This window comes from Plecotus auritus (genome assembly GCF_963455305.1).
Source record: "Plecotus auritus genome assembly, chromosome: 11".
Taxonomy (NCBI): domain Eukaryota; kingdom Metazoa; phylum Chordata; class Mammalia; order Chiroptera; family Vespertilionidae; genus Plecotus; species Plecotus auritus.
The window spans coordinates 46,549,612-46,562,477 of record NC_137777.1 but is presented as its reverse complement, the minus strand read 5'-3'; the positions used below and the strand labels follow the sequence as shown (position 1 = coordinate 46,562,477).

The window sequence follows — 12,866 nt, the reverse complement described above, 5'->3', positions numbered from 1 at the left end:
GAAAAACTGTTTATCAGATTGTTTAACACTTTAGGGTGAGCAGCAGAAACCAGGATCTCAAGGGATCAGAAGCAGAGCTGGCCTCTCAGGCCTCCTTTCTTCCCGTGTCAGCCAGTTCCTCCCTGCTTGGCTTCACTCTCAGGTGGCTGCACTTGGTGCTGTGGGAGGATGGCCGCTGGCAGCCCCATATTCATATTTTCCAGGCTTGGCAACCCCAGTGGAAAGAGAAAACTTCTTTTTCCTCATAGCAATCACACAGAGGGACTTGTCCCGTGGTTTTTTACATTTCTGTTCTGCTTGAAATTTCCTCATGTATTAGTTTTTAGGAAATTTTTATTAAACCAAACATATAAGCGTTAATATAAAGAGCTGCATGGACATACTGTTGCTCACTGCATTGATGCCCAACTGTTTGTTGCACATTAGTTTGTTTTCAGATCCTACTATTATAAATAAAGCTGCAATCAACATCTTTACACATAAATCTTGGTCCATGGCCGATTATCATGTTAGGATGGAGTCCTAGAGATAGAGTTCCTGGGTCAAAGGTTTTTAATATTTTCCAGGTTTCTTTTCTTTTTAAATATGTTTTTATTGATTTTTGAGAGTGAGGAAGGGCGGGAAGGAGAGAGAGAAACAAAAACATGTATTGGCTGCCTCCTGCACACTGCACACAACCCAACTCCGGGGACCTAGCCCACAACCCCGGCATGTGCCCTGACCGGGAATCAAACTGGTGACCTTTTGGTGCATGGGACAACACTCAACCACTGAGCCACACCAGCCAGGGCTCCAGGTTTCTTAATACCTGTCGTTATATTGGTTTTAAGAAATAAGCCCATGCTCTAGCTGGTGTTGTTCAGTGGATAGAGCATCGGCCTGCGGACTGAAAAGTCCCAGGTTTGATTCCAGTCAAGGGCACATGCCTGGGGTTGCGGGCTCAATCCCCAGTAGGGGACGTGCAGGAGGCAGCCAATCAATGATTCTCTCTCATCATTGATGTTTCTATTTCTCCCTCTCCCTTCCTCTCTGAAATCAATAAAAATATATTTTAAAAGAAGAAATGACCCCATACCTCAATATCACATTGAGTACTATTATTACTTTTAAAACCAAAAATATTTGTATAAAACTGGCATTTTTATTGTTATTTTAGTTTGCATTTAACAGATTACTACTTTCCTGTACTAAAAAGGAAAATTTTAATATAAAGCAGAAAAATCCTAAGAACAGCAATGTACTACGGGAGCTCTGAAGGGACCACCCTCACTATTGGGGTCAATATTGGACTGGGTTGGAGCACAATACTATTATTGCTCATCTTACTTAGAATGGGATGGGAGGGAGGCAATAGTCCCAGACCCCTCTGCCATGGACCAGTCAGTGACTGTGGTATTAGGGGAGGCTAACTAATGATTTTCCTTCTTTTGTGGAAAACCAGTAAGATTAGCTACAAAGTTAAGGTCAGATTTACAACATTCCTGAAAGAAATCCCTGTGCAAACTGATGTTTACTTTCCAACTTCGTTACCAAAAAAAAGAGAGAGAGAGAGAAAGACCCACCTATGACCTCATCTCAAATGAGGTCATGGAATTATGATTAGCTCTTACCTCAGCCCTCTTTTCTGCCACACTTAAGGAAAACAACAACAGCAACAACAACAAACTTGACCCTGTTTGCAGTCAGGTGATGTGGGAAAGAACCTCAGTTTCCATCACCCCTTCTTTGCCTAAATCAGGCCACTCCTATCTGCAATAGCTGAAGACTGTGGAAAAGGAAAGAAGTACTACTTGCCAAAGGCCAGTTCTAGGCCAGATCTTTAAGTTTCCTAAGGCTGCGGTAACAAATTACCGCAAACTAAGTGGGGGGGGAAAGCACACAAATTAATTCTCAACTCAGGAGGCCAAAAGTCTGAAATCAAGTTGTCAGCAGGGTTGGTTCCTTCTGGAGGTTCTGAGGGAGAATCCTTCCATATCTCCCTCCTACTGGTGGTTGCTGGCAATCCTTGGTGTTCCTTGGTTTAACAATGTATCACTCCAATTTCCGCCTCCATCTTCACGTTACATTTTCTGAGTGTCTGTTGTGTCAAATCTCCCTCTCTTTTATGACACCAATCACTGGGTTTTTAGGCCCACCATAAATCCAGGCTGATCTCTTTTCAAGATCTTTGATTACATCTGCAAAGACCATATTTCCAAAGAAGGTCATATTTACAGATACTAAAGTTTATAACTTAGACGTATCCTTTTGGGGTACACAAATCAACCTGCTGCACCAACCGAAGGCTGAAGCAAGTATGGTAATCCTTAATACTCTGGGAGAGAGAATAAAGGGACAGGAAAACCCTTTGGCTGGCTCTGTCTATGGATGGTCTGAAATTTCTATTTCTTTGCTTTTTTTAAAAGAACTAAAATGACTGCTATAATTTCCACGGAAGTCAATTTGATACTATCTAACAAAATCAGAAAGTCATATGCCTTTTGGGTGGAAGTCCTTTTTATACATTGTTATCTATATATATATAAAAGGCTAATATGCTAAGTGTCCCACCGTCCAATTGGTTGCTATGATGCACACTGTCCACCAGGGGGCAGATGCTCAATGCAGGAGCTGCCATGACGCACACTGGCACTGCGGACCTGGTGCCCACAAAGCAACACTCTGCTTCCCCCAAGTGGGACACAGGCCCTGCCACCACCCAGAGAGACACACCACCAAATTGCAGCCAATGCTACTGAGACCCCATGGTGCAAAATGCAGCCCACAGACCAGACCAGCCGGGAAATGGTCATGGTGTGTGCTGGGTAATGACATCACATAGCAACGCCCAGCTTCCTCAACCTAGCAACAACTGGCTTCCTTGCAGTTTTTCAGCCCAGGAACCCGACTTGGACTTGCTTTATAGCCAGGTGCAAACATTTCACACTGTAACCAAATGTCTGTGAAACATTTTCCTGTGCCTCATCTCATTTGATCCTCACAGAAGTCCTGGAGTAGGTAGACAGGAGACTCGGTAGAATCCCATTTTCTTTTCATTAGCCAGAAAATGGAGATTTAGCAAGCTTAGAAACTTGACCCAACTGAAAAGAAGAAATGGTGGAACTTGAAAATGACTTCAGGTTTTCTCACTGCGCAGAATATAGTCAAACACTGCTGCAGTTAAATATTTTACCCTTTGTTCTCCCTGCATGATCTACAAAAATAAACTGCTTCATGTTGATATTTACTGCTGTGTTGCTGACAATTACCTGAAAGAGAAGTTGGGGTGCTTCACTGAGCTGGAAAAAGTTCAGCTACATCAGAAAGCATGACTAATTAAGCAAGTTTATTCTACATATATAAAAGGCTAAGTTGACTTGTGCATGTGCAATACCTATAAAGCTCTCACTGGCACCAATCGCACGCATGTGTTTCAATCTGTCATTGTCGATCATGAATTTGGTTGACACTTCTATTATAGAGAAAGAGCAAATAGTGATTTAATTTTCCATATAATTTTCCATATAATTAAAACTTTTTTGTTATTGTTAATTAAAGTATTTCTCTAATTAATTTCCTTTCAATGTGTACAAACCCATGCACTGGGCCACTATTTGAGGTATAATATCCATAAAGAAAAGTGAACATGTCAGAAGGGTAAACTATTTGACTTTAAATATTATTTTTTCCTCTTCCACTTATATTTGGTAAGCAGCCATTTAAAGCTTTTTTAATTATAAAATTAATACATAGTCAATGCAAAATTATAATAATTGAGAAAAGTACAAAGAAACTACACAACCATTTATATTACCATGCAGAAATTAACCATTCACATTTTGTTGTAGTTTCTTCTAGGCTTTTTCCAATGCAAATATACACATACAGTTGTTGTTTTTTAAAGATGGAACTCTATGATCCTATTTCTTAACAATTCACAATGCATTGTACAAATATAATTTTCCATATAATTAAAACTTTCCATATAATTAACAGTTACATTCATACTTTTTTTAAAAATATGTTTTATTGATTTTTTACAGGAAGGAAGGGAGAGGGATAGAGAGCTAGAAACATCGATGAGAGAGAAACATTGATCAGCTGCCTCCTGCACACTCCCCACTGGGTATGTGCCTGCAACCAAGGTACATGCCCTTGACTGGAATCGAACCTGGGACCCTTGAGTCTGCAGGCCAACGCTCTATCCACTGAGCCAAACCGGTTAGGGCACATTCATACTTTTTAATGATTGTATAACATTTCTTTTTTGTTATTGTTAATCCTCACCTGAAGATATTTTTCCATTGATTTTTAGAGAGAGTGGAAGGGAGAGAGAGAAACATCAATGTGAGAGAGACACATCGACTGTGGCCAGGGACTGAGCCTGCAACCAAGGGACCCTCCAGTCTGGGCTGACACTCTATCCACTAAGCCAAACCAGCTAGGGCAAACTGCAAGCCGCCGTTTGCCACTATGTTGACTAATGAGTTTGCCGACCACTGAGCTAGGGCATAACATTCTTTTTAAGTGAGGCCTCACTGAGGGACATTACAGATGTTTTCAGTTTTTGACATTATGAACAATTCATAAATATCTTTTTTAGATATGCATTTTTTAAAATTTATTTTTCAATCAGTTTACATTCAATACTTTTGTATTAATTTCAGGTATAGAAAACTTTTTAAAGGTAAAATTTCAAGTGTAGAATATATAATAATTCTGTATCTTAAATGTGCATCAAAAGGAATTCCTAATATTCCCTCCAGACTTGCTTTAGCCATAGCCTTCTCCATCTAAGTGTAGCTTCATCTTTTCATTAGCTCACACGAAAAACCATGCAAACAAAAGACCAAACTTTGCAGTCATCCATGACTCCTCTTTTTCTCTAATGCTGAAATCCAATTAATCAGAAAATTCACTTTGCTCTTTCTTTCAAATATACCCATAATTTGACCATTTTCCATGATCTCCACTGCTCTCATACTATGTCACCATCATCTCTTGCCTGGGTGATTGCAGTGGCCTCCTAACTAGGTTTGCCATATTTAGCAAATAAAAATATAGGACACTCCATTAAAATTGAAGTTCAGATAAACAACAATTTTTCTTAGTATAAGTATATCCCAAATATTGCCTTCTCCGTGCAGGAGCCAAAGGGATTCTTTTAAAAAGTCAGAATAAGTCACTTCTCTGTTCAAAATCCTGTGATGTCTTTTCATGTCACTTATAATAAAAAATAAATAAAAAAACAGCTGAGGTCCACAGCCCTGCAGGATCTATTAGCTGCTCTTTCCTTTTTGATCCTCCCTATCCTCCCCTTTCCTTTGCTTGCACTTCTATTATCTGGGTCAGACTTTTCCTAATCACCCTGTTTAAAATTGCACTTCCTTTCCCTTTCCCTACTTTATATTTCTCTGTGACCACTTTTTTTTTTTTTTTTTTAACAAATCATTTAGTTTGTCTTTCTCCTTCCACAGAATTGAAGTTGTATGAGGGCATTTTTGCTTTTTGTTCACTGCTGCATTCTCAGTGCTTAGCATAGTGCCCAGCAAATAATAGATGCTCAATAAATATTTAATAAATGTCGGAATAAAGTAAATGTAGTTAGCCACATCAATAAATAGCTTTTGTTTCTGTTTCACTAGAACACTCACATTCTGATCATTCAGCATATTATCTATTTCAAAGTAGTCAACTGCTGTAATCTTAAAGAAGCCTTCCCCGCCCCCGATAATTCTATAACAGTAACATTTATAATTGTAGACACGGTTCTGAAGTATAGTAATATCTTACAACTTTAGGTATTATTATTACAGTTAGTTTAAAGAGGAAAATTAAGACCCGGAGAGGTGAGTAATTTGCTTAAGATCGTTCACGTGGGATATGGCAGTTTGGGTAGAGAACCTGCGCTTTTAACTCCCTTTCTGTTTGCTTTTGAACTTGTTTAAGTTAAGCTATCAATAATTAAAAAAATCTCTTGTGGATTCAAGCCCAAACTCAACAAAGGCCAAGCGCTTCATCCCCTCCGGGCAAGGGCTCCACATTTTGCATTTGAAGCCTGCAAGTAGGAAGCTGGAGGCAGGTGTCCTAAGGGGCGGGCCGAAGTAGCCGGGGCCGCCGCCAACCAATCAGAGCGAGCGGCAGCCTCCCTTCCCCCTCAGACAGCCTCGCGCCAAAATTCCAAACGGGACGGCGTGCCGCTACCCGCCGTCTCCCTCCGCCGAGATCCCCGAACCGGAACTATGTAAGGGAACTAAGGCAGCGTTCTCCCGCCACGGTCCGCTCAGGGCCTCAGTACTGTGGGTGCGGGTTCTCCTCCACGTTGTCCTTTGCTCCACAGATGGGGAGGAAAGTTTGGAGACCGCCGCGGTAGGGGGCGGCGTGGGCGGGACCGGCGGCGGAGGGATTCCGGACGCGCGCGCTGCCGTCGCGGGCACCGAGCTAGTGGCGCCAGAATTCAGAGCGCGGAAGAGCCTGAGTGTCCGCTCCTGCTGCTCGGACCCGCCGCCCGCCGCTCGGACCCACCGCCCGCCGCCCACGCCGGGGCCCGGGCCGAGAGAAGATGGTGGTCCTCCGCAGCAGTCTGGAGCTGCACAGCCACTCTGCCGCTTCGGCCACGAGCTCCCTGGACCTGTCCAGCGAGTTCCTCAGCTTGGAACGGATCGGCCGGAGGCGGCTGCGTTCGGCCCGCGCCGCCGAGCAGTCCGCCGTCCCCGCGGCCGCCGTGGGAGTGAGTACCGGCCTGGGGCGGGCTCCTGGGGCCGGGCCGGAGGGACTGCTCGCGGCTCGTTGCTCGGGTGGGGCCTTGGGGTGGGCGGCGCGGTCGGGTGACAGTTGGGGGGCGGGGAGGCAGTTGGGAGGAGTGCTGTCGAGGACGGGTGAAATGGAAGGCTCCTTAAGATCGGAGCCCCACGGGGTGTGGGTCGGGTGAAGAGATCGGGCTGCCAGGAAACGGGCTAAGCCGTGACGACCCGCTTTTACGCAAGAGGAAGCCGAAGCCCTCCGGAGCTGCAGTGCAGTTGAGGGGCGAGCCTTAGTTTGGGGGGCTGCCCCCCCCCCCACCTCACACCTCACACACTTTGCCCAGGCTCCCGCCCTAGGTTCGCATCAATCGAGTACCAGACGCATGTCCTGACTGTGAACTGTACGCACAGGGAAGGTTTTAGGGACCACGGGGATAGGAGGATTGTCATTCCGGTTCCCTGACCTCCATTTACGATCCAGAGAGGTTCCGTAATCAGAGCGCAGTGAATAAATGCCAGGTTGCATAATGTGGAGGGATGGAGACCAACATTTCACGCACAACCGCGTCACGCGAGCCTCAGAACAGCTCCGTGAGCGTGGGGGAGTTAGAATATGTACCCGACAGATGAAGAAACTGACTCAAGAAGGTAACCAGTAAATGGCAGCTCCCCACTGGGGACTTGGATTCTCAGCCTCCAAAACGCTTCCTATTCCAGCATGCTGCAGCTACCAGCAGCGTCTGTAGGGAAGTTTCCAAGGGCTTGGAGCAGTCAATTCTCCTTTGGAAGACGTGCTTCTCCTTCGAGGGAGAGTCCCCTCCACGCCCCACCCCTGCAGAAGGCACGGGTGGAGGGGGCAGCATTCACCAAAGGTTGGAGAAGTGGAGGAAGCAGCACTAGGGAAGTGAAGGCAGCGGGAAGTCTAGTTCTGTTGAGGGTGGGGGGAGGCGGGAGGGGGGGTGTAGGGCCAGAGAGAGGGTTAGGAGCTGGAAGTGGGAATGAGAGACCCAGCAGAGGTGTGTGGGGGGAGAGAGGGACAGAACGGGGTGTTGGGGACGTTCACCGTCTGAATTGAGTTGTCAGTTTCTGTGGTAGATGCTGCATCTACAACAGGGCAGTGGAAGAGTTCCTGTTCCATCTCTGAAATTGTGGTTCTGAATTATAAAAACGATTTCCTGAATTTCAGGGTCTCTGTTTCTCCAGCATGTGCAGAAGCTGGTAGAGATCTGGGGAGGCCAGACACTTATTTCTGCACTGAACTCAACCTATGTTCAAAAAAGTAATTATTTCAGTAGATATGTATGGAATGTTTATCATTTTGAGGACAATGCTGGATCCTGTGACTGTAATAATGTATTGAGTACTGGCTAAATAACCTAGGTGCTTAGAACAGCTGTTATTTTGAATCTCAACTTACCAATAATCAGGTTCCTACATGTTAAAAGGTGATACCCACCACATAGGTAGTGTGAATTAAATGTGATCATGCATGTAAGGAACAGTTGGCATGTACTGTAGTGAGGACTTGGTCATTGCCAGTTATTAAGACCACAGTCAGATAATGGCCACTGTCTTTCCAGTTCCTCAGGCCAAAAGCCTTCGAGTCATCCTTCACTCCTCTTTCATTTTATGTTAGCAAGTTTTGTTGGCTTGCTTTCACCATGTATTCAGACCACTTCTCAGCTCCTTCTCATTATTGCCATGCTGATTCAAGACATTATTGCCTGGATTATTAAAATAGGTTCTTGACTGGCCTCCCTGCTTTCCACCCTTATGTACATATGTGTTGTTGATTGTGCTTGCTCTAACAGAACTTAGTCTAGCATAAGAGACCTAACAGCAAAACGTATACAGAGACTATTTGCCATGAATATCATTTCTGTGACCTGGTGGTTGAGCAATTAACACTCAGTTAGCTGTTGTAGGGTAGAAAGGATTTTTTTCCAGGCCTGGCTTATATCTTTTTGAGACATAGTATTTCTCTCTTTTATAAATCCTCTGTGGACCAAGTGAGCATGGGATTGAATCAAAATAAATGGATAATCCTGAAGAGCGGTGTATTCATGTTGACAAAGCCCACCAATACCAAATAAGAAACATACCTTTGTGATTAGACTATTTTCTAATTTGGGGACATTACATTCAATGCATTTGATTAAATTATAGCTTACCCTTTTTTTTTTTTTTTTTTGGCATTTATCATGTATTTCAGAAGCTTAACACCCTGGTTTTATTTGGGTCTAATTGTATTTTTTAGCCTCCTCAACCACAGTCATTGATAGAGTATTTCTTAGGGTAAGTTACTTTTAAAGATGGTTAAATTTATTCATATACATTAACTTGGATTTTTTTTTCCATCTAATCTCAGAGGCTGACCTTATCTTTAAATTCTGAAGGTACCTGCCTATAGTCATCTATTTATTAACCACATTCTACATTTAAAATTTTATAAATAACAATATATATGTATATATATGTATGTGTGTGTGTGTGTGTGTATATATATATATATATATATATATATTGTTTTTTACTTCAGAGAGAGAAAGGGAGAAAAAGAAACATCAATGACGAGAGAGAATCATCAATTAGCAATCTCCTGCACGTCTCCTACTGGGGATTGAGCCTGCAACCTGGGCATGTGCCCTGACTGCAAGTCAAACTGTGACCTCCTGGTTCATGGGTCAACACTCAACCATTGAGCCACTCTGGCTGGGCCCTCATTCCATTGAGCCACACTGGCTGGGCCCTCATTCTATGTTTTGAATATTATCTCACTCAACTGGGCTTAAGGATTTTTCCTCCTGATTTGTATGGATTCTCTGAATTTTTTGTTTTAATTTTTTAAACTTTTACTTATATTTACCAACTTTATGAGTTTGGATGCCCCCTTTGGTTTCCTTTTCCTTCAGAGTTAGACTAGCCATTGTCTATTTCTATGCTTTCACAGGTCTGGGCTCTGATTTATTAAATTTAGGGTTGTTTCCAACACTGAAGACTCAGTTAAAGATGGATAGTAAAAGAGTTTGGTGTTGATTGTACGTTGCTTTTGGATTGTGTTTATGTACACTTTTTATTCTCTAAGTTAGGTAAAGTAAAATATGCTATAGCCTGTGGAAGATACTTTTTTTTTCATTGTATATTTATTTAAAAGTTGGAAAAGATATTCTAAACTCGACCTTGATGTGTACAACATATGGGAGATTTTTTAAAACTTGTAATAGACTTACAATCTAACTATATATTTTTCCTCTTTTAACACTTTTAAAGAATTATCAGTGCTCTCAATAATTATGTTTTAGTCAAAGAATAAATGAGGACATTACATCTCCAGTCTTATTTGTTTTCAGATTATGTTTTCTCTTTGTTTTTTACTTCTTAGGGAAACTTTTTCTGGTACTGTATGTTGTAAAAATGTAAAAAATAGAAAGTGAAAGTCCCCATTTTTATCATTCAATGTTAATTGCCATTATGAGTTGGCTTTTAACTTACCTCTTGAGAATTATTTTGATTTAATAATTGCGCTAGTTTTCTTTGGAAATCAAATGTGCATAAGATAATTTATTTATGACACACAAAAATTGCAGATAACCTAAGTTAAGCAATTTGTTAAATGCATTCATGTAATGGGTAGAATACTATTGATTCATTTAAAAAGATTTTAGAATAATATTTCACAACATGGGAAAATGTTTGTATTACTAGAAAAGAGTTACAAAACATAAATAGCATTACCCCAATTTTTAAATGAATATTTTTGCATAGGAAAAGAATGCTGTGTACACCAAGAGGTTAATGTGTGTTATTTGTGATTGCTGCTTTCACTTCACATAATGTCTTTTATAAGAAACATTTTTGAATGTTACTGATATTTTAAAATTCTCCCATGTGTACCTCTAGCTGATTCACCCTAAACCTGTTTTTATTTTTTTCCTCCACATAAGGAGAGCCAGTGCTTATTTAGGAAGGATGGACTAAGCCACTCACTACACAAATGAAAGGTTCACTTATGCCATGTTTCTCAAGGAATCTTTTTTCCTATGGAAACATACTTATTTTATTATCCCTAGGAATATGGTGACATTTACTTTCTTTTTTGTTAAAATACAGATATATAAAATTTACCATTTTAACCATTTTTTTTAATGTACAGCTTTATAGCATTAGTACAGTCACATTGTTCTGCAACCATCACCACTATCCATCTCCAGAATTTTTTCATCTTTAAAAACTCTGTACCAATTAAACATTAACCCCATTCTTCCCTCCTCCCAGCCTCTGGTAACCGCCATTCTATGTTCTGTCTCTATGAATTTGATGAATCTAGGAGCCTCAAATAAATATTGTCCCCGAAAAATGCTTATTTTACTGTTTTCTTCTGAGTTTCAAAAAATTTTTAGCTCTATATTCTATTGTACATTTAAAAAAATTTTTTTTTGATTTTAGAGAGGAAGGGAGAGGGAGAAAGAGATAGAAATATCAATGATGAGAGAGAATCATTGATCAGTTGCCTCCTGCATGCCCCCCCCCCCCCCATTGGGGATGTTCCCTTGACCAGAATCTAACCTGGGACCCTTCAGTCTGCAGGGGGAGGCTCAATGATCTGTCCACTGAGCTAAATCAGCTAAGGCTATATTCTGTTGTACATTTTTAAGCTGCTAAATTTCTCCCACCCCAGTTGGTTTAAAGAGTTACAGCAGAGATCATTTCTATCATCTTTTAATGTCGTCATTAAAAAAATAAAACTATTGCCCTAGCTGGTTTGGCTCAATGAATAGAGCATTGGCCTTTGGACTGAAAGGTCCCAGGTTCGATTTTGGTCCAGGGCACATGCCCGGGTTACGGGCTTGATCCCCATTAGGGGGCCTGCAGGAGGCAGCCAAACAATGATTCTCTGTCATCATTGATGTTTCTTTCTCTCCCTCTCCCTTCCTCTCTGAAATCAAAAACAAACAAACAAACAAAAAAAAACTATTACAAGTATCCACTGGAATTTAAAACCATAGTTATTTGATACCTGTCTTAAGAACATTAAAATAATACATGAATAAGCTTTCTTAGCAGTCACAAATTTTATTTTGCTTCTTTACCCCCTCTTGTAATTTGCATTTCCAATCCACAGCATTTTATCTTGATATATTTTTATGCTTTTAATTTGTTTATATATTTGTAAAACAAAATTTGAACTTCTTTCCTACTTTTCTATGCACACAAGGCTCCGATATAAAATTTTTGTGTATTGAATTATAATTACTATTCAACTGAACAAAACAACATAAACATTTTGATTAACATGATTAAGCATGGGAAGTAAGATTTCATTAGGATTTCATGTGTGAAATCCTGCCCACCCAATTCATGTATCTGTAGATAAATTTTATTGCTATAGACAGTGTTTGACATCAGTTTCATTGTTTTTATAATTTTAAGCACTGAAAACATTCATACAAATAAGTAGAAGGTAATGAAAGAAGTTTGTTTAGCAGTGCCATTCAGTTTTTCTGGCTTTTATGCCAAAAATCATTTGCCAAAATTTATTTTTAATGGTCTCTTAGCTTATTTAGGTCTTTTTTCAACTTTGTTGAAAGCAAAGAATTGGAAACCACTTAACAAAGGTAAGGATTTTGTTGCTTAGCTTAGTCATTCAATTACTTAACACCTACTCTAGTGTTTTCTTTGTTTGGCTTTGTGAAGGTTTGTAATGCCTGAAGGCAGTCCACAATAAAAAGATTCAAAATGAGAGAGAGATGGGACTCTGGGTAAATGAAAGAGGGTGCCTTGTTAGTTAAGGTTGCCTTCGCAGGCAAGTCAGTTTTAAGAAAAAGTACCTGTGGAAGTTGAGAATCTGGAAATATTCTCCTCAAACTTTCCTTGGAAAGTCTTATGTTACCTTACACCCATCAAGATGTAGGTGTTTGTTTTAAAAATAATACACTTATCTAAAAGTGTAGGTATCGCCCTGACCAGTTTGGCTCAGTGGATAGAGCGTCGGTCTGCGGACTCAAGGGTCCCGGGTTCGATTCTGGTCAAGGGCATGTACCTTGGTTGCGGGCACATACCCAGTGAGGAGTGTGCAGGAGGCAGCTGATCGATGTTTCTCTCTCATCGATGTTTCTAACTCTCTATCCCTCTCCCTTCCTCTCT

The 12,866-nt window shown here is 41.1% G+C and overlaps 1 protein-coding gene across 1 annotated transcript in view; it reads left to right on the top strand.

Moving 5' to 3' along the window:
• Positions 1–6,526: 6,526 nt before the first annotated feature.
• The window catches only part of ATAD2 (ATPase family AAA domain containing 2), a 66,830-nt gene continuing 60,490 nt past the window's right edge, over positions 6,527–12,866 (top strand). Inside the window, exon 1 of the mRNA XM_080646769.1 lies at positions 6,527–6,709. Coding sequence (XP_080502895.1) covers positions 6,542–6,709 — 168 coding nt within the window. The 5' untranslated portion in view covers positions 6,527–6,541. The remainder of the gene's footprint in view (positions 6,710–12,866) is intronic.